Source organism: Bos grunniens, chromosome X (assembly GCF_055505025.1).
Source record: "Bos grunniens cultivar Pamir isolate PY7600 chromosome X, Bosgru_T2T1.0, whole genome shotgun sequence".
NCBI classification, from domain to species: domain Eukaryota; kingdom Metazoa; phylum Chordata; class Mammalia; order Artiodactyla; family Bovidae; genus Bos; species Bos grunniens.
In genome coordinates this window covers 35,283,386-35,311,323 of record NC_141194.1, presented here as the reverse complement: position 1 = coordinate 35,311,323, position 27,938 = coordinate 35,283,386, and the positions used below count along the sequence as shown (strand labels likewise).

Below are 27,938 nucleotides of genomic sequence, written 5' to 3'. Positions count from 1 at the left end.
GGAAATCAGTCCTGAATATTCATTGGAAGGACTGATGCTAAAGCTGAAACTCCAATAGTTTGGCCACCTGATGCGAAGAACTGACTCATTTGAAAAGACCCTGATGCTGGGAAAGATTGAAGGCAGGAAGAGAAGGGGACGACAGGGGATGAGATGGTTGGATGGCATCACCAACTCAATGGACATGAGTTTGGGTGAAATCCGGGAGTTGGTGATGGACAGGGAGGCCTGGCGTGCTGCAGTCCATGGGGTTGCAGAGTCAGACATACTGAGTGACTAAACAACAACAGCAACACATTTCGAGTAGTTCTAAATCAGTAGTTTAAGAGTAAGTTTTCAGGAATTAAAGATAATTTTCTCTCCAAAGAGCTCTAGTCATTGACCATTGTTCTCCTATCAGTGATTAGAAGTAAGAGGAGCAGAAAAAAATGTAAAGAAAGACATCTCTCAAGGACTGGCAAGAACTGCAATTTTCTTTCAGTAACAACTTTACACTTTAAACTAGAACACTGCGTAAAAGTACAGGTTATATCATTAATATCATCTAGGGCTTCCCAGGTGGCTTAGTGGTAAAGAACCCACCTGTCAATGCAGGAGACACAGGTTTGATCCTTGGAGGGCTCTAACTCTTCGCGATCCCAGAGATGGCAGCCTACCAGGATCCCCTGTCCATGTGATTTCCCATGCAAAAATACTGCAGCGAGTTGCCATGTCCTACTCCAGGAAATCTTCCCAACCCAGGGATCGAACCCTCATCCTTTGCATCTCCTGCATTGGCAGGTAGATTCTTTACATTATAATCCATGAGGTCTAGAGTCAAACACGACTTAGCAACTAAAACAATAACAAACAAATTATAATATATAGAATTTGGCACTGTAGCTATTTCTAAAATACTTGGAAAATGGAAAACTTTGCTGAGTAAATATTTGAATGCCAAATTTCAATATTTATCTGAAGACTAAAATAAAGATTTAAAAAGAAGTACCCTTGACATTTTCTTAAGTGTTAAAATGGTGCTCTATTCCATGGATGCTGACATATTCAAGTTAAAAGGGAGCTTTTGAAACTGTAATTATATATTGGAAAAATGTGCTGTGAGAGTGCTTAGGTGACTCTATGAAGAACAATACTATCCTTCAACATTAGAAATTATATAAAATGCATGAATACTTTACCTTCTTCTGGAGAACAGCTATACTCAAGTGGAGATGAAGAATCCACTGGAAAGAATCTGGAAGGCAAAGGGATAATGCCTCTTCCTTCCAAAATATATATTAATTCTCCAATCTATAACACAACCACACAATAATATTAAATTTTAAAAGCTCATGAAAAAATTAGGATAAATCTTTAAAAACATGCATGGTGTATTACTAAGCAACATACATCCTAAATGGGTGGAGAACATAAGGATTAAATACAGCCCTGCCATAGTATGAGAGAAATATTGCATGCAACCAGAACACAGAGATGGATTAAGAAGGTCCCAAGGTGTCATTGACAGCAGTTGATCCTAACAGTTATAAATATTCTTGGAAGACTGCTAGCTTAAAACAATTAAACAATTCAAGCAAATGAGAATGAAAGTAAAGAATGTGGTGATGATTACATGAGGTAACAACAATTTTTGTCATTTCACTTGTTATCTAAGATATTAAATTTTTTGGTATATTTTTATTATGTGATCAATATACTTGTATATCATTTATGTATATGTTGTTTGCTCAAACACATCTTTAGAATAATCTCTAACCCTTTGCTGGCACTTAGCAAGCACTTAAGAGATCCACTTAAATGGAATGAGAGCAGGCTTGCCAAATTTCATTTGCATGTAAATAACCTAAAAGTGAAAGTGAAGTCGCTCAGTCGTGTCTGACTCTTTGCAACCCCATGGACTGTAGCCTACCAGGCTCCTCTGTCCATGGGATTTTCCAGGCAATAGTGCTGGAGTGGATTGCCATTTCCTTCTCCAGGGGATCTTCCCAACCCAGGGATTGAACCTGGGTCTCCCGCATTGTAGACAGGTGCTTTACTGTCTAAGCCACCAGGGAAGTCCTCAAGATCTTAGTAAATGTGGAAGATCTAGTAATTTTTACTAAGTAGACGTGTACTTTTCAAACATAAACCCAAGCTAGCAATCTGAATTTTTTTTGTATGTGTGTTACTACATACAGCTGAGTGATCAATACTAATGATATAAAGTTTTGAAATCCCACAAAGCCACAGGGTACAGTAAAAAACTTTTTTTTTCAGTAACTGGAGTGCAAACGCATCAACCCACCAAAGAAAACAAAATATTAATATTTTACTTTTAATTTTTTTCTGTTTATTTTTATCTAAAAATCAGTTATTTTACCTAAAATGTAGTTAATAGAAGAAATTTTCACGTTGAGTTATGGGGAAGTCATTTGGGCTTATATACGATTTGGCTCAAGCTTTATGCTAACTAGAATAGCCTGTCTTACAGCCTGTGAAACATGAATTTTATATCTGCTTTAATAATTAAAGAAAGAATAAAAATCAAAATGGAGTAATTGTGGTTCAGGCATTCAAAATGCAGGTGGGTGGCTATTGTGGATATAGTTTCAGACAGTCCTGCATCACTGAGAACTTGAATCTTCTGAACCTTTTCAAACTCAAGAACACTACCACTGCTGCTGCTGCTGCTAAGTCGCTTCAGTCATTTCTGACTCTGTGCGACCCCATAGACGGCGGTCCACCAGGCTTCCCCGTCCCTGGGATTCTCCAGACAAGAACACTGGAGTGGGTTGCCATTTCCTTCTCCAATGCAGGAAAGCCATTCTCAATACAGCTGCAATCTTATGGCTTAAAGGTCTTCTCTTATAGAGTTCGTAAGTGTGCAAACACTTGGGGCCCCAAACCAACCCTTGCTTAGCAAGATCCTTACTTCTTGCCAGATTCAATACTAATTCTTGACAAACAACTTATGTACCTTTTGATTTTTGTCTATTTTAGCCTCCTACATTTTATAGTCTGGGGGAACACCACCCAAGTGCCTCTTGAATCTATGTTCCAGGCTATAGTCCTCAGTTCAGTTCAGTTCAGTCGCTCAGTCGTGTCAAACTCTTTGCGACCAGTTAGACTCAAGCAAAATTTTTTTCTCTTCCTATTATAGACTGTTTATTGATGATTTGTGTCAACATAGTCTTCATAAGAAGTTAGACTTGGTGACTATAGAGTTATAATAATTGTATGTTTTTTTCAATGTGTACCTGAATGAAACCAGATCTATATAGCTTGTCTACTCCTGAAAATGAATACCAACTCATGAAATTTAATACAAAAGGAGTAAACTGCTATTTTCCAAAATACAGAATATTTTTCTAAAATATAAATGATAAACATCTTCCTAGCCATTTATTAGTCCCTTGAAATATCAATAACTATGACTCCATTCAACTTCACTTAACTCTACGTCTTAGACAATATATCACTTTTCAAAAAATTATTTCATCTAACTTGTCACTTTCAAAGTTCTTTTTTTTTAAAAAAAAGAAACAATGTAATTGAAAATGATGCCTGTTCCAGCAAATTATTCATAAAATTCACTTACAGTATCATTTAATTATTTCCCTCCATTTTTCTAGAAATAAAATCAGACCAGCAAATAATACAAATGGAATAAAGAACTGTTTAAAGTAGAGAAGCCCTTTACATTCCAAGTCTAGAGGTAGTGACAAGGGAAATGAAATTATCTAACACACAATAGGCACTTGTCAATGTAAGCTATCTTAATAGTCACCTGTTAAATTTCCTTTCTGCTCTTATTACATATTTTCTAGTCTGCATATTTACTTGAATTTGCATTTTCCAGAAAGATGCCAATGCCCATTGTCAATTGTAAGAAACCCTCACAAAAAATATTTTGTTCTTTCTGTATCTAGTTAAACGGAGGTCTCAAACAACGCAGTTCATGCAATTTTACAAGACCAGCTGTTAATGACCCAGAAGGAAAGAACACAACACTAAATTGTCAGGAAAGTTTTAATTCCAGCTCTGCCACTAATTAGCTGGGTAACCCTGGCCAAGTCATGGATGCCCTCCAGATACAACCAACCTCAACCTTAAAAAAAATTAAAAAAGAAAAGAAAAAACACATTTCTAGACAGAAAATCAAATCCCTATGTTGTTTCATAGGTCTTAACTTCTACTTACGCTCTCATACTGGACCCAGATGTTACTATTTTTCTAATCTGTGTATTTGCATTGGCTGTACAATACTATATTATTTTGATAACTCAACAGGCAAGTGAGACCTAAGCTAAAATTTTAAAATGTTAAATTCCATACACTAGAGAGAGATTATCAATCATTGACTGTGACTATTTATTTGACTTTGTAATAATTATAACATGAAACTGACCAGTAAGAATAATTGCCATTCTTTTAAAGTACTATTTTTGCTAGAATGACTGAGCTAAGAGACTCAGTGAAGGTGAGAAGAAGGCATATAACAAGATTAAATGCTTGCACTAAAAAGTTGAGTTTTTTAAACATAATTTTAACACAGCATTAATTACATGCCTGAGAGATTATTCCATAGACATTTTGAGAAGGTAATATATATTTAAATGGCATAACATATGAATTGATTGTTTAATAAAAACACATGATATATTGTAGGAAAACATCTCTCAAATAAACATTAGGCTGGGCCTAGAGCCAGAAGCTACTGTGGCAATGAGCTTAACAATCTCTCTTTGCCTTTATCACCATATTTTTCAGAAGTTTCTATTCACATTTTTTTCCCACCAATTTGCTCTGCAAGTAAATTAAAATTTGCTTTCTCTGCAGGTGTGAACATCACTGAAATTGCCAGTAAGATTGATCTTCATATACAGTGCTCTTATCCCATTATTTTCCCCAGATTCAACATCATCTCCTCTTCTTTCACCATTGGTTCTCACATTCTTCTGTTTGACTGCTATTAATAATAAGGGAAAGCAGAGGGACGTAGAGGATGGATGTGTATGGAGTAGTGTAATAGACTGCAAGTCTTCCAGCCAGTCTCTTGGTCTCCCAGTTTGCCTTTAACTCTTAGTCTACTTTCTGTTTTGCCTCCAGAGATGCTTTCCAAAGTAAAATAAAATCAGATCATGCCTATGCTCAATATGGCTTTTATTGGGCTCCTGCTTTCAATAATAAAAAATAAATTGAGTTCAGTTCAGTTGCTCAGTCATGTCCCGACTCTTTGCGACCCCATGGACTGCAGCACACCAGACTTCATTTCCCTGTCCATCACCAACTCCTAGTGCTCAAACTCATGTCCATCGAGTTGGTGATGCCATTCAACCATCTCATCTTCTGTTGTCCACTTCTCTTCCTGCCTTTAATCTTTCCCAGCATCAGGGTCTTTTCTAATGAGTCAGCTCTTCACATCAGGTGGCCAAAGTATCGGAGCTTCAGCATCAGTCCTTCCAATGAATATTCAGGACTAATTTCATTGAGGATGGACTGGTTAGATCTCCTTGCAGTCCAAGGGACTCAAGAGTCTTCTCCAACACCCCAGTTCAAAAGCATCAATTCTTTGGCACTCAGCTTTCTTATTCCAGTTAAAATTCAGGGCCCTCTTCATTTTTAGTCTGACTTATACATTCAAAGCATTTTCTGTCATTTCCAACATTCTATTCTCAGAACTGGCAATTCAAGTATTCATGAAGTTTCATGCTTAGTTCAACCTCATGTTCTTAGAATCTTCTCCTGAGCATACTTCTCTGCCCAAACTCTGTTTACTAGCAAATTTCTACTCATCCTTCTTATCCAAACTCCTTTATCAATCAATTAACCCAGACTCTGCTATGCATTCTTCCCACTATTCCAGAAATGGTCACAATCTGTGTTACAGAAACGAGTGGACATGTCTAGGACACCATGCATACAAGGAAAGAGTATGTCTTGCAAGGGGCATCTTACTGAGGGCAAGGTCATCCCAGCATAAGGTTGCATCCATTTAAGGAAGAAACGCATTTTTTCTAATTCTCATGACTGTGCCATATGTTTAGCAAGCATTTTTCGTAAACCAGGAGGGAGCACCTACTTCAAACTAACACTAAGTTTCTGTGTGAGCTGGGCCAGATTTATGCAAGTTGTCTTCTCCACTCAAATGTGATTCCCTTGGGTTCAGTATTCCTACCCTTTCTGTGTGTTTACTCTCTCCATGCCTAGAAAACTGGTTTTATATAGTTGGTGAATTAAACTCTGTTGGGAGGAGTGAACTGAATAATAAAATGAGATTAATTAGAATACGGCTTGAAGGTGTCAAATTTTTAAACTTACAATAAGCCATACTCCATATTCTATAGTTTTCTTCAAGAAGGAGAGGGTTTGAAACTTGTAACTAGCAGATAAATAAATTCTGGAAATCTAAGGCACAGCAGAGTAATTATAGTCAACAATAGTATATCATGAACTTCCAAGTTGCTAAGATAATAGATCTTAATTGTTCTCAACCAAAAAAGAAACAATATGTGTGATAAATGCATTAGCTAACATGACTATAACAGGGCTTCCCTGGTGGTTCAGATGGTAAAAAGTCTGCTTGCAATGCAGGAGACCCAGGGTTCAACCCCTGGGTCAGGAAGATCCCCTGGAGAAGGAAATGGCAACCCCCTCCAGTACTCTTTCCTGGAGAATTCCATGGACAGAGGAGACTGGGAGGCTACAGTCCATGAAGTCACAAATAATCGGACACAACTGATCCTTCACCAGAACATGACAGCAGTAATCATACTGCCACATATAAGTATATCAAACCAACACAGTATACATCTCAAAATTATACAGTGTTATCTATCAATTATATCTCAATTAAAAAAAAAAAAGGATGAGAGGGTCCATAAAATTAACATGGATTTGGGAAAACAGGAATTCCTGTTTCCTCATATTCTACATGTCACTTGAAGTGCAGTCCCCTGGAGCTAACATTTTGGTACCCGAGGCATGTGGAATCTTTACAGAATAAATGGTTGTATCATTGATAAGGAACCTAGAGGAGATCCCCCTAAATAAACAACTACCATTGGGCACAAAATTCTCATTTTCAGATTTTCTTCTTCTATTTTTTTCTAAAAAGGCTGCAGTGCTTAATGTATGCTGATGGTTACACAGTAACAGGGGAAGTAGGGTAGGTGAGGTCAGAGGAAGTCTTGTAGTGTGGAGGGGCTCGAGCTCTGTCCATCTTTGTGAACATTTACCACTTTGGTGGGCTCCCCTGGTAGCTCAGTTGGTAAAGAATCTGCCTGCAATGCAGGAGACCCAGTTCAATTCCTGGGTTGGGAAGATGCCCTGGCGAAGGGATAGGCTACCCATTCCAGTATTCTTGTGCTTCCCTGGTGGCTCAGCTGGTAAAGAATCCACCAGGAATGAGGGAGACCTGGGTTCAATCCCTGGGTTGGAAAGATCTTCTGGAGAAGGGAAAGGCTATCCATTCCAGTATTCTGGCCTGGAGAATTCCATGGAATGTATAGTCCATAGTGTCGCAAAGAGTCAAACACGACTGAGTGACTTTCACTTTCACCACTTTGTTGGAGACTTCAAAGTTCACCTAACCTGCCCCTATATGGCCAGCAGAAATCCTGTAGTTCATAAATGTTTCAAAGTGTTTATGGGCCAGTTGGGATTTCACTTTCTCTCTGTTTCCCAGGGAACAAGTCAGGGGGTTGGCCTGTGGGGAGGAGTGTAGTTACCAGAAGAAAAAACAAAAATGCAGTTGTAACAAATCAAATGAAAAATCAAAGGGCAAATGAATTGTAGCTTGCTGTTTAAAATCATAGAAAATAGAATAAACCATTAGCAAATTATACTATAAAAATAACTTTCATAAAACTGAAGTTAGTTTGCCTAAATGTAAAATTACATAAAGATTTTAGCATAATATAATGTTTTTATCTTGCTAGCAAAGGAAAAATAAGCAAAATCAATATTGTTATCAGTATTAAGTCTGTACATTAATTATGATTGAAAAAGTTGTACACTGATTGGAATAATTACATATACATAATAGAGACTGCCAGCTTAATTTCTGCATTAGCAGAGACAGAGAGGCTGAGGCAAAATGAAACAAGGGACAGTGCAAAAATCATGTGAGAGGTTCCACTTATTTATGCAAATCTAAGGGAGATGGCCAGAGTGACGTGCAATACATTTAACAACTAATATGGCACAGCCTGAGACTAAGCTGCTATAAACCACACATCAACAAGAAGGCCTTGTGGGGTCTTCTACCTGGCAGCAGGCACCCTTGCCCTCTCAACTTCTGATCTGATGTGGCAGGGCTGATGCTCTCTTTGGTGTGGGGGCCCTGGTGCAGGACAGGACCAATCTGCATTGCGTAAGCTGTTCAGGGATGTTGACTGCTACTTCCTCAAGTCAGCAAGGCAAGGATTTTGGTTTCGATTGTTTTGACCAAATTTTGTAGACAGAAAAAGGACAGTGAAGGATTAGAAGATAAATACCCAGAGGGAGGAGGATTCTGGCTTGGTTCAACAAAAAAGGCTCATGTGTTGGTGGAAAAGGGCTGGTCAGGTCACAGAAAGTAGCTACAAATGGAATGGACTTTTAACCCAGGCACTGTGTCAAGGATCCCTGGCTGATTCCGCTGCCTCTCTCATAAGGATGATCCCAGCAATGCTGGGTGGTTTCCAGCTGTGGAACCCAGTTCCACTGCTGGAACCCAGCAGCTTTTCACACAGGCACCACTGTGAAGACAGAGTGCCATGGCTGTAGCAACACATGGCTTTATTCTGTGCAGTGTTTGTGTGCTCTGTGTGGGGGTCTGTCTACCTCTCCTCCCAGAAAGTGCACTTTCTCAGGGACTGGGTCATGATTCTGCTCCAGTTTCCTCATTCAGTCTGTCCCTTTCCACACATGAGAGAAATCTTTTTGGATTTCTAGCACTTAAAAGCATGAATTTTTAGGCTTCTGTAGGTTTTCTCCTAATTGAGGAATTTCTATGAACACTGATGGAAGTTTTGCAAAACTCTTTTTCTGTTCAAACAACTATTACACAAGTCATTTCACTTTATTTGAAAGTTTGAAAGGAACAGCCAAAATGAAACAAACGGCTGACCCTCGGTAGCAGCTTTAGTAGAAACATTTCTGTTTTACACACAGAAAGCTATCACACTGGGGCCTAATTACATCATAGTTTTCAACAGGTAGTTCTTAATGGCAAGGAAGTTATCACACATTTAATAAGAAAAGGAACTAACTAAGTGGACTTGGGTGATTGATTATCTATTTAAGTGTGTAATTACATTTTTAAATATAATTAGCAATAAAATTGAACATGTAAATTAATAGATGTATTTCTCCACTCAAGCAATTGTAATTCAATGCAATACTTTAGATTAGGAGCATTATTTCTCAACTGATAGCAATATACGTTCATTATTATTGTTTTTCTTAATATTCTTTCTGATAAGAACAAAATATATGTAATCAAAGGACTGTTTTAAACAGATGTCAAGTTCAGTGTAATTATATTTTGATTAATTTAGATAAAATTTATGGAAGTAAATATTAATATTCAAATAGTACAATTCAAAGAATAGTGGGAGCTCCCCAGCAGTCCAGAGAACCAGGCCCAGGTCCAATTCCTGATCAGGGAACTAAGATCCCGCAAGCTGAACAGTATGGTCAAAAAAGCTAAAAACTGATAGCAAAAAACAAAGCAAAACAAAATCAAACTCTTACCAGGCTACTGAGAATTAAACCTAGTATTTTTCTAGGGCTATATTATAAAGTGATATTGAAAAGGGATTGTGAAATATTTTATTAAACTACTGGCCACACCAGAGTTATTATTTTTTTTTATAAATTTTTATATAGATGAATTCAGTTAAATCAAACTTTAAAGGAAATGAAAAACAAAATTTACCATTAATATTAAATAGCATTTTTTCTTCCTAAATGGTAATTTTCACTGTAAAATTAAAATATTCTTGACATATTTAAGAGGTTATGCTATTTTTCAGGTATAAATGATACTACAAGCAACAGGTCAATATAACACCTCTTTCCAGTTACCATTATTTCATTGCCTATGAATTCAATATAGTGCATATGTGTGTGTGTGTGTGTGTGTGTTAGTCGCTCAGTTGTGTCTGACTCTTTGCGAACCCATGGACTGTAGCCTGCCAGACTCTTCTTGTCCATGGAATTCTCCAGGCAAGAACTGGAGTGGGTTGCCATTCCCATCTCCGGGGGATCGTCAGAATCCAGGTCTCCCGCATTACAGACAGATTCTTTACCGTCCACATTTGGGGCTATCTCCTGGGGGTTATCAATTCCCTTGTCAGATCAACACATGGTAGTGTCTTTCCAGAAGGGGATAATGCCATAAAACGTTTCCTCTGAAGCCTGTCTTCTTTCTTTCTCTCTGTCTCTCTTTCCTTTCTCCCACCCTTCTCTCCCTCTCTCTGTTTCTCTCCTTCCCTGGCTTTAGAGAAGCAAGATGCATGGTTCCTAGAACCATGAAATTAACTCTGGCAAAAATTTGAGAGAGTTTAGAAACAGCTCCTTCCTCAATTGAGCTTTCAAGGAGAACACAGCACTGGCTGATGCCTTGATTGAAGACTTGACAGACCTAAAACAGAGGACCCATCTAGGTTACATCTGGATCTCTGACCCATGGAAAATGTGATATAACAAACACAGATTTTTTTAAGCCTAGCAGTGTTTGGTCACTTGTTATGCAACTATACATAGCTGATAGAGAAGGCCCAGCAGGTTAGGTGTGCCTCCACTCTCTTCCCATGGGACTTCCTTACCAGCCCTTACAAAATTTACAGACAACTAGAACAAAGCTAGTGGAGGTGATAGAATTCCACTGGAGCTATTCCAAATCCTGAAAGATGATGCTGTGAAAGTGCTGCACTCAATATGCCAGCACATTTGGAAAACTCAGCAGTGGCCACAGGACTGGAAAAGGTCAGTTTTCATTCCAATCCCAAAGAAAGGCAATGCCAAAGAATGCTCAAACTACCGCACAATTGTACTCATCTCACATGCTAGTAAAGTAATGCTCAAAATTCTCCAAGCCAGGCTTCAGCAATATGTGAACCGTGAACTTCCTGATGTTCAAGCTGGTTTTAGAAAAGGCAGGGGAACCAGAGATCAAATTGCCAATATCCACTGGATCATTGAAAAAGCAAGAGAGTTCCAGAAAAACATCTATTTCTGCTTTATTGACTATGCCAAAGCCTTGGACTGTGTGGATCACAATAAACTGTGGAAAATTCTTCAAGAGATGGGAATACCAGACCACCTGATCTGCCTCATGAGAAATCTGTATGCAGGTCAGGAAGCAACAGTTAGAACTGGACATGGAACAACAGACTGGTTCCAAATAGGAAAAGGAGTACGTCAAGGCTGTATATTGCCACCCTGTTTATTTAACTTATATGCAGAGTACATCATGAGAAACGCTGGACTGGAAGAAACACAAGCTGGAATCAAGATTGTCGGGAGAAATATCAGTAACCTCAGATATGCAGATGACACCACCCTTATGGCAGAAAGTGAAGAGGAACTCAAAAGCCTCTTGATGAAAGTGAAAGTGGAGAGTGAAAAAGTTGGCTTAAAGCTCAACATTCAGAAAACGAAGATCATGGCATCCGGTCCCACCACTTCATGGGAAATAGACGGGGAAACAGTGGAAACAGTATCAGACTTTATTTTTCTGGGCTCCAAAATCACTGCAGATGGTGACTGCAGCCATGAAATTAAAAGACGCTTACTCCTTGGAAGGAAAGTTATGATCAACCTAGATAGCATATTCAAAAGCAGAGACATTACTTTGCCAACAAAGGTTCGTCTAGTCAAGGCTATGGTTTTTCCTGTGGTCATGTATGGATGTGAGAGTTGGACTATGAAGAAGGCTGAGCACTGAAGAATTGATGCTTTTGAACTGTGGTGTTGGAGAAGACTCTTGAGAGTCCCTTGGACTGCAAGGAGATCCAACCAGTCCGTTCTGAAGGAGATCAGCCCTGGGATTTCTTTGGAAGGAATGATGCTAAAGCTGAAACTCCAGTACTTTGGCCACCTAATGTGAAGAGTTGACTCACTGGACAAAACTCTGATGCTGGGAGGGATTGGGGGCAGGAGGAGAAGGGGACGACAGAGGATGAGATGGCTGGATGGCATCACTGACTCGATGGACATGAGTCTGAGTGAACTCTGGGAATTGGTGATGGACAGGGAGGCCTGGCGTGCTGCGATTCATGGGGTCGCAAAGAATCGGACATGACTGAGCGACTGATCTGATCTGTTCTGAGTGTAACTCTTGGCTTATTCTTGAGGATAAGCTCTTTGTTTAGCAACCAGAGGGTTAACATTGTTATCTACATTCATAGAATCTTCAGCTGTCCTCAAGTTGCCTGTACTGGTTATCCTATTAAAGTGCCAGCCCTTAATGAAAGCGCCCACCCCATTTCCATTCTCACCTTTCTGTTACTGAGGATGATGACACAGTAGCGTGTGTGCATGCCAAACGGGAGGAAGAAGAGCTCCAGGCTTGAAGTCCCTTTCGCTGCCAGGTGAAGAGTATGTGCAGAGCAAAAGAACTCTTTGATGAAATTGGACTCAGTTGCTGCCAAAACACGAAATAGGGCTTGTTTACATATTTTGCAAGTGCTGTTCAAATAAAGCAGCTGTTTCAATTAGTGATTAGAGTTTGGGGATGAATTTTAAAAATGTTCAAAGCATTAGCATACAAAATTAGATGACACATGTGTTAATGTAAGTATGGGGGACCCCAGTTCAAGCTTAACATAAAAAAAAATGTGTAATTATGACCTTCTATTAAAGATTCCTTAAAAAACAAAGGGAACTTGACTAGTGTTTAAAATCAGCCTGGATATACACAGAAACATAAACAGCAAAGAGGACATTCCAGAATCTTCAACACATTTTGTGGACTATGTAATGATTCAAATTATAGGATGTAACAAACAAACTGGAAATGAAGGCCTGTATGTGTATATATTTATATCTATTTGTTGTTTTTAAGACATATCCACAAAGCCCTCAATATTGCTTTGAATGTGGAGACATAGTGGCCCAGTCTTAGTGACTTGATCCTAATGGAGAGTATACTAGATTGCAGCAAAATCAAGCCATGTGACTTCTGACACTAGGTCAGAAAATGTAATACAACTTCTTCATAATCATCTGTCTTTCCTGGTTCAGTTGCTTTCAGAACCAAGCTGTCATTCTGTGAAGAAACTTTAGGCCACACAGAGAGGCCACATCAGAACAGTGTCCAGAACAAACAGTCCCACTCTCAATCTGACTGCAACTGCCTGAGAGACCCCCGAGCAAGAGTCGCCTAGATGAGGCTGGTGACCCCTGAAGTGTGAGAGATAATAATACAAGGCATTCTTGTTGTTTAATATCAGTACATTTGGGGTGGTTTGTTCTGTAGTTAGCACCACAACAGCCCCATATCCATTTTTCTATCCATTATTCTATCCACAGTTTCTAAATTTATAGTTAGTCATTTCATAAAACACAGTAAATCTGTCATCTCCTTAACATTTTAACATGGTGATATCTGTCACTCCAATAGGTTTAAACAGTTCAGAATAAGCCAAAAGAAACATAAAGGTCATTTATTGAAATACATTTAATGTACAAGTGAGGAAACTAAGACTCGGCAGTAAAAAGCAAGATGTGAACAGTTTTCCAAAGGATCATGAGCAGAAAAGGCTAAGGACCAACACCTAGGGCTCCCATGTGGCCAGCAAGCCTCAGGGCTTGCTGCTCTGTCTATAGTTGTGACCACTACTTATCAGATATTTCATTTATATTATGCTCAGTATATAAAAATAAGACATGAAAACAAATATTTGTAATTGTAGCACTCACAGGTTTTTAAGGCATTTGGGTCCTGGGGACTGCCCTCAGCAACACCACACCCACTGCTATTCACAGCAGCACTGTCATAAGGAAATCAGAAAACAACATCAATGACACTCAAAAATAATACTCTCTATCTTAATTCAGTCTTAAAATTCCTTAAAAATCATGGCCACCTACAATGTAATAGGTGAAAACCACAAACGTATTTCATGGATCATTTTTATGTTTATAAAGTTTTAGAAATTTTAAAAATAAGAAAAATGTGAAAAGGAAACTATCATCCATATTTTCACCACTGCTTTTAAAAAATTAATTAATTAATTTTAATTGGAGGCTAATTACTTTACAATACTATAGCTCACCACTTTTTTTTTTAAATGGTAAAAACAATTTCGTTTTGCTTACAAATACTGTAGAGAAGTAAACATATAATAATAATAAAAACTCAAATCCTGACATTTCAAAGTAGGTGGTCTCAACTAAGGACTACATAGGTAGTCTCTCCAAAAATGGTTCTAGAACTTGAAAAAATTATCTTCTCTAAGCTAATTGCACATTTGCTTCTTTCTCATACAGGTAGAAGGAGACTTGGACAGTTGTTTAATCTCGTGTTGTATTTCTACAAATTAATTAGCAAATCACAGTCTGAAGCAAGTGCCTCCCTTGAAAGTTTCCATGTCTTCCATAACCCATCAATTGCCTCCAATTTGCTCCTCTTAGTATCCACGATTATTTTGCTATCAATTAGTGTCTGGGCTCTAAGATATTGTTTGCTTGATTTTTTTCCGAGAATATAAAAATCTCATATTTTCTCACCTTGCCAGGTGATCTGTATGAATTTTAAGCTGTAAAAATATACTATTTCTAAGGAATGTTCTTCCAACCATATTCATTCCTTTTCACTCTCCTCTTTCACTTTCATCAAGAGGCTCTTTAGTTCTTCTTCACTTTCTGCCATAAGGGTGGTGTCATCTGCATATCTGAGGTTATTGATATTTCTCCCAGCAATCTTGATTCCAGCTTGTGCTTCCTCCAGCCCAGCATTTCTCATGATGTACTGTGCATGTAAGTTCAATAAGCAGGGTGACAATATACAGCCTTGACATACTCCTTTTCCTATTTGGAACCAGTCTGTTGTTCTATGTCCAGTTCTAACTGTTGCTCCCTGACCTGCATAGAGGTTTCTCGAGAGGCCGGTCAGGTGGTCTGGTATTCCCATCTCTTGAAGAATTTTCCACAGTTTATTGTGATCTACAGAGTCCAAGGCTTTGGCATAGTCAATACAGCAGAAATAGATGTTTTTCTGGAACCATCTTATTTTTCTATGATCCAGCGGATGTTGGCAATTTGATCTCTGGATCCTCTGCCTTTTCTAAAACCAGCTTGAACATCTGGAATTTCGTGGTTCACATATTGCTAAAGCCTGGCTTGGAGAATTTTAAGCATTACTTTACAGAAGTGTGAGATGAGTGCAATTGTGCAATAGTTTGAGCATTCTTTGCCATTGCCTTTCTTTGGGATTGGAATGAAAACTGACCTTTTCCAGTCCTGTGGCCACTGCTGAGTTTTCCAAATGTGCTGGCATATTGAGTGTAGCACTTTCACAGCATCATCTTTTAGGATTTGAAATAGCTCCAGTGGAATTCTATCGCCTCCACTAGCTTTGTTCGTAGTGATGCTTCCTAAGGCCCACTCGATTTCACATTCCAGGATGTCTGGCTCTAAGTGAGTGATCACACCATCGTGATCCTCTGGGTCATGAAGATCTTTTTTGTACAGTTCTTCTGTGTATTCTTGCCACTTCTTCTTAATATCTTCTGTTTCTGTTAGGTCCATACCGATTCTGTCCTTTATTGAGCCCATCTTTGCATGAAATGTTCCCTTGGTATCTCTAATTTTCTTGAAAAGATCGCTAGTCTTTCCCATTCTACTGTTTCCCTCTATTTCTTTGCACTGATCACTGAGGAAGGCTTTCTTATCTCTCCTTGCTGTTCTTTGGAACTCTGCCTTCAAATGGGTATATCTTTCCTTTTCTCCTTTGCTTTTCACTTCACTTCATTTCACAGCTATTTGTAAGGCCTCCTCAGACAGCCATTTTGCTTTTTTGCATTTCTTTTTCTTGGGGATGGTCTTGATTCCTTTTTCCTGTACAATGTCATGAACATTTAATAGTTTTATATAATTTGAGCACTTGATAGACACCTGAAGGCTGATAGACATAGTAGATAGATATTTTAGCATTTATAACAGAGACTATACAAAGAGTGGAAAGAACTATAAAAAAAATGCTTATTTCTCAATGCACCACTGCAACACCATCTCTTTGCTAATGGAGTTCTGGGTAGAATGTCTGATTAAAATCCTTAGATAATCTCCAAACCTCATTTTGTTCAATACTTGCAATCACTAGCCCTTCAGTCATGGGTGGGTGGGTGTGTGTGTGTGTGTGTGTGTGTGTGTTTTCCCATAGTGAATAGAAAAGCAGAGCAATTTGGGCTTCATCTCCTTTTTCTTTTCTTTACCTATTTTGTTGGAGAACAGCTAATGATAGTGCCTTTTGAACAAATCAAAGAGCTGCCTTATCCACAAAAAAGAGTCTCAAAACCAGAAAAATTGAGTTACCTGTGTTATTTATGAAAAAAATAGATAAAATATTTTACAGACCTAAGAATTTGATGGACTTGCTCATAAAGCTGATAATTATCATGATTAATTCAGAGACATAAGAAAATAATTTAATAAAATAATATGGCTAAGGAAAATTCTATTTTACCTGATCAACGACAGTGTGGATGACAATAAACTGTGGAAAATTCTGAAAGAGATGGGAATACCAGACCACCTGACCTGCCTCTTGATAAATTTGTATGTGGGTCAGGAAGCAACACTTAGAACTGGACATAGAACAACAGACTGGTTCCAAACAGAAAAAGTAGTATGTCAAGGCTGTATATTGCCACTGTGCTTATTAAATGCAGAGTATATCATGAGAAACACTGGGCTGGAGGAAGCACAATCTGGAATCAAGATTGCCAGGAGAAATATCAATAACCTCAGATATGCAGATGACACCACCCTTATGGCAGAAAGTGAAGAAGAACTAAAGAACCTCTTGATGAAAGTGAAAGAGGAGAGTGAAAAAGTTGGCTTAAAGCTCAACATTCAGAAAACTAAGATCATGGCATCCAGTCCCATCACTTCATGGCAAATAGATGGGGAAACAGTGCAAACAGTGGCTGACTTTATTTTGGGGGCTCCAAAATCACTGAAGGTTGCGATTGCAGCCATGAAATTAAAAGACGCTTACTCCTTGGAAGGAAAGTTATGACCAATCTAGACAGCATATTAAAAAGCAGAGACATTACTTTGCCAACAAAGGTCCATCTAGTCAAGGCAATGGTTTTTCCAGTAGTCATGTATGGATGTAAGAGTTGGACTATAAAGAAAGCTGAGCACCTAAGAATTGATGCTTTTGAACTGTGTTGTTGGAGAAGACTCTTGAGAGTTCCTTGGACTGCAAGGAGATCCAACCAGTCCATGCTAAAGGAAATCAGTCCTGGGTGTTCACTGGAAGGACTGATACTGAAGCTGAAACTCCAATACTTTGGCCACCTGATGCGAAGAGCTGACTCATTAGAAAAGACCCTGATGCTGGGAAAGATTGAGGGCAGGAGGATAAGGGGATGACTGAGGATGAGATGGTTGGACGGCATCACCAACTCAATGGACATGAGTCTGGGTGAACTCCAGGAGTTGGTGATCGACAGGGAGGCCTGGCATGCTGCAATTCATGGGGTCGCAAAGAGTCGGACACGACTGAGCGACTGAACTGAAGTGAATGTTCTTGACCCTAGAAGTGTGGTGATAAACTCATTTTGATTTTAGAATGAGTATCTTTCACACTTCAAAACAGAGGAGAAACAACTCAGTTACATTTTTGTTAATCCCTATATCTTAATCCACACTATAATTTTCCTAGATGCTCATCAATTATGTAGTTATGGAAGAGGAAGCCTTAGTCTTAAGGAAAAAAAAGCATCAAAAGAAGCTAAAATTATACAAAACACTGTAGATAAAGTAATGGAATATTTCTGCTAATTTAGTAATGGGTCAAAATCAGGTGTGGAACCTATTAATACTTATGAGGTAGAAAGGGTTGGCACACTATTTTCCTCCGCAATAGTGGTGTTAGCTCTTTTCAAGCTCAAATAATCAAAATGATATTGAACTGCTTCTAGTTAGTGAAAGTCACTCAGTAGTGTCTGACTCCTTGGGACCCCATAGACTATACAGTCCGTGGAATTCTCCAGGCCAGAATACTGGAGTGGGTAGCCTTTCTCTTCTCCAGGGCATCTTCCCAATCCAGGGATCTAACCCAGGTATCCTACATTGCAGGAGGATTCTTTGCCACCTGAGCTACAAGGGAGTCAAAGCATGAATAAATCAGCTCCAATAATGACTTCCTTCTCAAGTTTCTCCAGCAGGGAAGGAAGATCTTTGTTATAATCTTTCACACTTCTGGGCTGGCATTCAGGGCTATATCCAAATCAAGCAGCAAATTCTCTGGTTCAAGTCTAGTTTTTATGAATCACATGAAGGAATATAAGAGAATCAATTTTTAGGTTAATTGCATCCTCCATGTGTCCAGGAGTTGATCAAAATCAGGTCCCATGGCCATCTGGGGGGCAGTTAAAATAGAATGTTTGATGTTTTTTGTACAACTTGGGCTCCTGAACAGCTGAGAAGTCTCTAAAATGAGGGGTGCTAACCTGTCATACAAAGAGAGTGATCTGTGAATTAAAATGGGGAAAAAAATTCCACCATTATGTCCACTGACTCTTAATAGCAATTGAAATCAAATCATGTACTATTAGCTGTACACAAGTATCTTTATATCACATTTCACTTCTTGCACATATATTTAGCTATTATTTATTTTCACTGCTACTTTCAAAGCATGGTAGTTATCTCTCCCAGTAGATGTTACTATGCATTGTGTTAATGAAGTACATATTTTAATATACTACAGGTTTTAAATATTTTGATACAGTACTCTACTAGACTATTTCTTTCCTCTGTGCTATGGACTGAACTGTGTCACCCTTAAATTCTATGTTGAAGTCTTAACTCTAAAAATGATTGTGTTTGGAGATAGGGCATGTGGGCCTGCTCAGTCACCTCAGGAGTGTTCAACTCTTTGCCACCCTATGGACTGTAGCCCACCAGGCTCCTCTTTCCATGGGATTCTCCAGGCAAGAAGAGTAGAGTGGGTTGCCATGCCCTTCTCCAGGGGACATTCCTGACCCAGGGATCAAACCCATGTTTCCTGTATCTTCTGCATTTCAGGTGGATTCTTAACCACTGAGCCACCAGGGAAGCCCCAGATAGGGCATATTGTAAGGTAAATTAAGGTTAAATGAGGCCATAAGGATGAGGCTCTAATAAGAAAGAATTAGTATCCTTATTAGAAGAGAGACCAATGAGCTCACCCTCTCTCCCTCCATGTGTGCATGAAGAAGAGGTCATGTGAGCACCCAGTGAGATGGCTGCTGCCTATAAGCCAAAAGAAGAGGCCTCAGAGTGAAACTTAACTTGCTGGCACCTTGGACTTTCCAGTCTCCAGGACTGTGAGAAATAACTTTCTGTTGTTTAAACCACCCATTCTGTGGTATTTTGTTATGGTAGACCAAGGAGATTAAGACATTCTATAATCCTTGTTATTTATGTGCTTGTAAAAACACTATTTTTTGAAATAGAATAGGCTTCATTAGACTGCCAAAGAGCATTAAAACATTAAAACCAGGTATGAAACCCTAATCTAAAGCAAGAGGATCATGGCAGGTTGTTACTCTTAGTATATACATCTGGCTTTTGAGTCACTCTACTTTCCTTATAGACTTGGCCAAGTCTGTTACTAATTATTCAGTATAGTAGAATGAAATATTTTAAAATCATGGTTCTCCAAAACCCAGCTTTTTTGGGGGGGTGGGGTTTGGGCAAGAATCAGGACTCAGAAAGATATCTCTACCAGGACCTACTTTCATTTGGGTGGCTAATCTGGGCCTAACTCTCCTAGGAATAAGGATGAATGATGAAATCCCTAAGTTCACAGAGTATGTGGTCTGCCATGCAAAGCAACTCTGTAAGAATAAGTACAAAGTAGAATGGTAAACACTTCAACACCTCTTCAACTTGAACTCACACTTTCCTATGCCGACCCTGTAGTCCATATTTATAACCATATGCCTTGTAATTCTGGGCTCCCCTGGTGGTTTCCCCTCACCTGTCTGTCCCCTACTCCCCCAAAGCTTCTGCTATTCCCTCTTCCCATGATCCTTCTACACTTGTAGGAGAGTTCTCCCCTTGTTCTAGATTTTGGCCATCATATTATACTATTATTTCAGATCCCAATCTGTACTTGATAAAGGAGAACATGGTCTATGCATGGAAAAAAAGTTACTAGGACCTCATTTTTCTTCAACAGTGTCTTCTCTTCCACATAAATCACAAAAATATCTACATAGTGATATTCCTTGCCAATCAGCTTATAGAACACATGCACACGTGTGTGTGTGTGTGTGTATTCTTTTCTCAGTATAACACATACTACTGAATGCATTCTGCCCTATACAACTGTCTCCATTTGGGTAGATTTATGTTTTCCTTCTTCTCTGCTTGATGGCTGGCAACTTTAGGGCCAGATTTGTGACTTATTTATCCCAATACTTCTCCAGTACTAAGAAAAATGCTTGCGGTACCACTTAGTAAAAATCTATTGAGTGATAAATAATTCAACGCTGCTGTAAAAAATAGCAAGTCATATCACTGAAGGAAATTATTTACAAAGTGCTCCTTTCTGAGCACTGCTGATCTATCACTCAATTTTAAAGTGTGACTAAAATCAGTCTCCTGTCCTGATCCTTTCTGATAATCCTTGAGATTTAATTAGAATAAAAACTTCTTAACTGCTCTTACTTGTGCTCATAGATCATATTCCCATAAAGCAAAATATGTGATGAATATGGTTTCCTCATGCATGTGGTTTCAAATGTGTTGTTTTATATGTATCTATTGCATAAGAAGAGCAGTTTACAGAAACATTTTAAAAAAAATTTTAATAGGAAATCATTTTTTTTTAATGCCACCTGAAAGATAATTTCAGTACTTTATGTCTCATTTGAGAAGAGATTATTTCTCATGTGGGGATACATTAACTGAAGCGACTCTGAAGAGGAGCATCCATTAGAATGTGCTAGGTCATGCTACAGTTAACAACCCCACATCTCAGTGGATTAACACAATAGTTTACTTCTTGCTCACAAAACATGTCCATTCTAGGTGGAGAAGATACACTCAGAGTTCCTTTGTGAAGGAGGCCTCCATTCCTAAATGTGCCTCTCTAATAATTGTAGCAGGGAATGGGGACAGGAAAAATTACTCACTGGGTCTTAAAGCTACCACTTGAAAAAACAGTCAGTACTTCTCATATGCCATTGGCCAATTATGTGTTCATGCAGAATTTTAACATTAGTGGGGAAGTGTAGTATGTGCACTAAAAGAGGAAAAACAAGGATATTTGTAAGGAGCTCTAAGAAAAAAAATCTAGTTAGCTTATGGAGATTTTTAAATACTTTGTTCTCTTAACGTATGTAACATATATTACATAAGAGAACAATAAAAGTGTTTTTGAAAATAAAAATAAATAAATAAATAAATAAAAATCTCCGTAAGCTAATTGGATGATGAGACCTAGAAACCAGGCCACAGAGCAAGCCATCAGGACCTCAGAAGGAGCTACAGCAATGCTTCTAATAAATCTGTTCTGAATTGTCAGAAAAGCAGCCTCTTTGGTGAACTTGAGACGATTTGATCACAACTCAGTGTATGAATTAGGATCTCAGTTGTCCATATCAGCGCCGAAATGACACACCAAAGACCAGCCCTTGTCCTTGAGAAACTGTGTGACTTTAGCCTTCGTAAGTCTGGCCCTTTCTTTTGGTCTGGGAGACAGTCTTTACAGAGATGCACAGGAGTAAATGTGCAGTCCTTTAAACTAGCAGCTCGAATTTCTTCTTTGAGAGTTAATCTGCCGAAGCCTGACTATGCTCTCCCTGACCCAGTGCTCAATGTCACTGCATCTTTATGTTTCTTTTCTCACAGGAAGATTTGAAAGATGAATTAAGACAGTAGAGTGTTATAAAAACAAATGGAAGAGCCTATATGGGAAACAATGATCAATAAAGTTTGAGACTGTGGTAGACACACTTCTTAAGTGATACTTCAGGCTGAGCTGGGAATTGTTTTGGATGAGTATTTCCAAAGTTTCCTTCCTTTTCAAAATTAAATTATAAATGCTTCCATACTTGTTCAATTTTGCTTTTGATTTGAGAAGCATAACATAAAAAAAGATATCTTTACCTGTAGCTTGAGAATCTATGGCTTCAATAATTCTGGAATGTTAGGTCTAAATAAAACCATTTCAGAACATTGTATGAAAAAATCATGGTAAAATTTGGATACAGAATTTCCAAACTGTGTTCCAAATTATGAAGGTGGACTCACTTTTTCTCTTCATTAAAAGGATCTAACTTTGACTTACTTCTGCTCACAGATAGCTATAGCATTTCTTTGAGAATTGGCTATAGTTGAATTAGAATACTATAGATACTTCAAAAAATGAAGAACATGGCATCTGGTCCCATCACTTCATGGGAAATAGATGGGGAAACAGTGGAAACAGTGTCAGACTTTATTTTCCTGGGCTCCAAAATCACTGCAGATGGTGACAGCAGCCATAAAATTAAAAGACGCTTGCTCCTTGGAAGAAAAGTTATGATCAACCTAGACAGCATATTAAAAAGCAGAGACGTTACTTTGCCCACAAAGGTCTGTCTAGGCAAAGCTATGGTTTTTCCAGTAGTCATGTATGGATGTGACAGTTGGACCATAAAGAAAGCTGAGTGTCAAAGAATTGATGCTTTTGAACTGTGGCGTTGGAGAAGACTCTTGAGATTCCTTTTGACTGCAAGGAGATCCCACCAGTCCATCTTAAAGGAAATCAGTCCTGAGTATTCATTGGAAGGACTGATGCTGAAGCTGAAGCTTCAGTACTTTGGCCACCTGATGCAAAGAACTGACTCATTTGAAAAGACCCTGATGCTGGGAAAGATTGAGGGCAGGAGGAGAAGGGGATGACAGAGGATAAGATGGTTGGATGGCATCATCGACTCTACAGACGTGAGTTTGAGCAAGCAGAGCTGGTGATGGATAGGGAAGGCTGGCGGGCTGCAGTCCATGGGGTTGTAAAGAGTTGGACATGACTGAGTGACTGAAATGAACTGAACTGAAATTATTCACAATTAATGTGAGGAAATTGCTTCAAAGCCATTCAGGCAAAATCTGTGACCACAAAGCAACTTCTTGATCAAGAAACAAGGGATTGAAAAAAAATTTCAGGAGGAGAACTATTTACTGACGTTTTTTAAGCATTTAAAAGTAGCATTTCATACTACAAAGAAATTAACATAAATGCCTATAATACTCTATACCTATGATATTTATAATGCTGCCTTGGAGATCAATGCATTAATTCATATTTTATTGTTCACTAAAGCAAAATGTCCCCTGAAGAAGGAAATGAAAACCCATTCCAATGTTCTTGCCTGGGAAATCGGGTCACAAAGAGTTGTATACAACTGAGCAACTAAAAAAACAACAAAGCAAAGGGAGAAAGGAAGACTTTGAATGCCTTAGTTAAGTATGAAATTAGCATCCAACAAAACAAATTCAAACAAAAATGTTTTCTCCTAATCAATTTTTCTCACAGAAAATAAACCAATGGAAAAAAATCAAATATCATAATAAATGCAATGCTTATGATCTTCTAAAACAATTGGCTGTAATACAATTCATTTTGAAAAACAAACTATTCATTTTCATCTTAGTGAGATCTGCACAGTCCTTTAATGGTTCTGATGACTTTAACACTGGAATTCCTATGATATCAACATTGCCAAATCCTTGCCACTGGGAATGTTTTTGCATCTAAAAGGATGACACTGATGCTGCCAAGCACTACACAGAATCAATGGTATAAAATAAACTAACACCATAGTAAAGGTCAACATATACATGCACTTCTGTAATCAGATCAGATCAGTCAGTCAGTCGTGTCTGACTCTTTGCGACCCCATGAATCGCAGCACACCAGGCCTCCCTGTCCATCACCAACTCCCGGAGTTCACTGAGACTCACGTCCATTGAGTCAGTGATGCCATCCAGACATCTCATCCTCTGTCGTCCCCTTCTCCTCCTGCCCGCAATCCCTCCCAGCATCAGTCTTTTCCAATGAGTCAACTCTTCGCATGAGGTGGCCAAAGTACTGGAGTTTCAGCTTGAGCGTCATTCCTTCCAAAGAAATCCCAGGGCTGATCTCCTTCAGAATGGACTGGTTGGATCTCCTTGCGGTCCAAGGGACTCTCAAGAGTCTTCTCCAACACCACAGTTCAAAAGCATCAATTCTTCGGTGCTCAGCCTTCTTCACAGTCCAACTCTCACATCCATACATGACCACTGGAAAAACCATAGCCTTGACTAGACAGACCTTTGTTGGCAAAGTAATGTCTCTGCTTTTGAATATGCTATCTAGGTTGGTCATAACTTTCCTTCCAAGGAGTAAGCGTCTTTTAATTTCATGGCTGCAGTCACCATCTGTAGTGATTTTGGAGCCCAGAAAAATAAAGTCTGACACTGTTTCCCCTGTTTATTCATCTATTTCCCATGAAGTGGTGGGACTGGATGCCATGATCTTCGTTTTCTGAATGTTGAGCTTTAAGCCAACTTTTTCACTCTCCACTTTCACTCTCATTCATGCAAAGATGAGCTCGATAAAGGACAGAAATGGTATGGACCTAACAGAAGCAGAAGATATTAAGAAGAGATGGCAAGAATACACAGAAGAACTGTACAAAAAAGATCCTCATGACCCAGATAATCATGATGGTGTGATCACTGCCCTAGAGCCAGACATCCTGGAATGTGAAGTCAAGTGGGCCTTGGAAAGCATCACTACGAACAAAGCTAGTGGAGGTGATGGAATTCCAGTTGAGCTATTTCAAATCCTGAAAGATGATGCTGTGAAAGTGCTGCACTCAATATGCCAGCAAATTTGGAAAACTCAGCAGTGGCCACAGGACTGGAAAAGGTCAGTTTTCATTCCAATCCCAAAGAAAGGCAATGCCAAAGAATGCTCAAACTACCGCACTTCTATAATAGAAACCTGCATTTTTTTTTTTCTTCCTGCCTGGCTTTCTTCAACCTTTATAACATTGTTTTATTCTACTTCACTTTAAATAGTTATTCTATAGTTTAAAGACGATGAGACATATAAGGCAATCTAACTTTAAAAAATGGCTGCTTCTCTACTGAGAAGTCAAAGTTCCTTTCTAAACTAAATACAGACTTTATAACATGAATCAAATAAGCTTAAATACAGTCAATCTTCATGATCCACCAATCCAAAATTTGCAAATTCATCTTCTCACTAAAACTGATTTGGAACCCCAAAGTTAATACTCTTGGTAGTTTTCCAACTGTTCGTGGGCATGTGCAGAGTGATGGAAAATTCCAGTAGCTGATCACACAAGTTCCCAGCTGAGGTCAGACAAGGTGACACTGGGATTTTTTGTTTCTGCTCTCCAGCTTAGATGAGCAGAGGGTGGAGACAGTGGGGGGCAGTACAGAAGTACAGAAGTGCAAGCTGCTCTAGCTCTGAGGTACGAGGACAGGGTTTAAAACCCTCTCTGGCACCTGTCAGTGGGAATGCCTCAGGTAAATCATTTAACACTTCTGAACTTTATTTTCTCCTTGTAAAATACAGAAAGCAGAATCTACCAGGTTGGGTTGTTTTTAGGATTTATAATTACAATACATATGGTTATATAGATTTCTTCTCAGAGGAATGGTGGAATCCTCACTAACTGTTTGTGGCAACTTTATATACCATAAGTACCATGAACAATGGGAATCCATTGTATTTAATAAAGTGCATATGTATTCAATTTTCATGTCCATAAACCTAGTAATACATAAAGAGAATAACGGTGTGAATAATATAAATAATATATATAATATAATATAAATATTTCAAATAAATGAAAACTACTGCATAATTATGTAACAAATTTACTTGAATGCTAATTTCTCAAATTTTTTCCTGAGATAATCAAGAGCATATACAGAAATTTACCGGTGGTTCAAGACGTCAACAGATTCTTCATATTCAGTTAATTGGGATGGCAAAGAGATAAATGTTAAGGATTCCACCAGAATGACACTAAAATACATGAAAAAAGGATTATTTTTAATTCTACTGTAATAAAATTCAGATGACCACAAAACATTCTTCCTTTAAATCATTTCCATTTACCATAAAATATAATTAGAATCAGAATAAATTACAGTTCAAACAGTCCATGTGCTCTCATTCAGTAATTCAAAACATGTTAGAAATAAAAGATGTTGAATGGAAACAGGTTAAAAAAAATGATATTTTTATATGTAAAGTCAACACTGAATTCTCATAACAAGGAAACTTAGAGCAAAAATGACCAACCAAATTATATTCCGAAAAGAAAGAAGAAATTATACATTGACCTTAATACACTGTCAGAGTTATACACACTTAATAATATCTAATCTGGACTTACCAGGTGGCTCAGTGGTAAAGAATCTGCCTGCCAATGCAGGAGATGTGGGTTTGATCCCAGGGTCAGGAAGATGCCCTGAAGTAGGGAATGGCAACCCACTCCAGTATTCTTGCCTGGGAAATCCCTTGGGCAGAGAAGCCTGGTGGGCTACAGTCCATGGTCACAAAAGAGTTGAACACAACTTAGCCACTAAACAAAAACAAAAATCTTATGTCTAGAAAAGAGAAATATTTCTCTCAGGAGTGGACATGAAATTTGGGTACCTAGTAAAATCAATGCATTGATAATTATGCTATCATCCGGAATCAAACAGAAATTCAGTCCTTCCTATATAAAAAAGGTCATTCCTTCAAGAAACAGTTATGGAGACCCCATTACATGTTAGGTGTAGGACTAAGTACTGGAAAGTACAAACATGAATATGCTATCTTCCAAGCCTTAGATTAAATAGATGGGGAAACAATGGAAACAGTGAGAGACTTTATTTGGGGGGGGGGCTCCAAAATCACTGCAGATGGTGACTGCAGCCATGAAATTAAAAGACTTTTGCTCCTTGGAAGAAAAGCTATGACCAACCTAGACAGCATATTAGAAAGCAGAGACATTACTTTGCCAATAAAGGTCGGTTTAGTCCAGGCTATGGTTTTTCCAGTAATCATGTATGCATGTGAGAGTTGGACTATGAAGAAAGCTAAGTGTAGAAGAATTGATGCTTTTGAACTGTGGTTTTGAAGAGAGTCCCTTGGACTGCAAGGAGATCAAACCAGTCAATCCTAAAGGAAATCAGTCCTGAATATTCATTGGAACAGCTGATGCTGAAGCTGAAACTCCAATACTTTGGCCACCTGATGTGAAGAACTGACTCAACTGAAAAGACCCTGATGCTGGGAAAGACTGAAGGCAGGAGGAGAAGGGGATGACAGAGGATGAGATGGTTGGATGGCATCACGAATGCAATGGACATGAGTTTGAGTAGGCTCTGGGAGCTGGTGATGGACAGGGATACCTGACGTGCTGCAGTCCATGGGGTCACAAAGAGTCAGACACGACTGAGTGACTGAACTGACTCTAGCCTTAGGTTGCCCACAATATAATGGAGAATAGTGTGGAAATGATACCCTAGTGGCAGGGTAAAGATTTCATGAAGAGTCATGTCAGGAATGCCTAATTCCTCTTGCAGAGTTGAACTGAATCTGTAAAATATTGTTAAGAACAGATTTATCTAAACTTAATTTGTTAACAGAAATCTTTTTTATTATGTAACAGTTATTAAGATCTCATCGGAGAAGGCAATGGCACCCCACTCCAGTACTCTTGCCTGGAAAATCCCATGGACAGAAGAACCTG

The 27,938-nt window shown here is 38.6% G+C and overlaps 1 protein-coding gene across 2 annotated transcripts in view; it reads right to left on the bottom strand.

Moving 5' to 3' along the window:
• The window catches only part of CFAP47 (cilia and flagella associated protein 47), a 507,751-nt gene that overhangs the window by 212,383 nt on the left and 267,430 nt on the right, over positions 1-27,938 (bottom strand). The window contains exons 40-43 of one of the 2 annotated variants that reach the window (XM_086387631.1): positions 26,132-26,218; positions 13,891-13,961; positions 12,468-12,613; positions 1,179-1,290 (exon numbers count right to left, since the gene is read on the bottom strand). In XM_086387631.1, coding sequence (XP_086243757.1) covers positions 1,179-1,290; positions 12,468-12,613; positions 13,891-13,961; positions 26,132-26,218 — 416 coding nt within the window. The remainder of the gene's footprint in view (positions 1-1,178; positions 1,291-12,467; positions 12,614-13,890; positions 13,962-26,131; positions 26,219-27,938) is intronic. The other variant, XM_086387632.1, reaches the window with a different exon arrangement.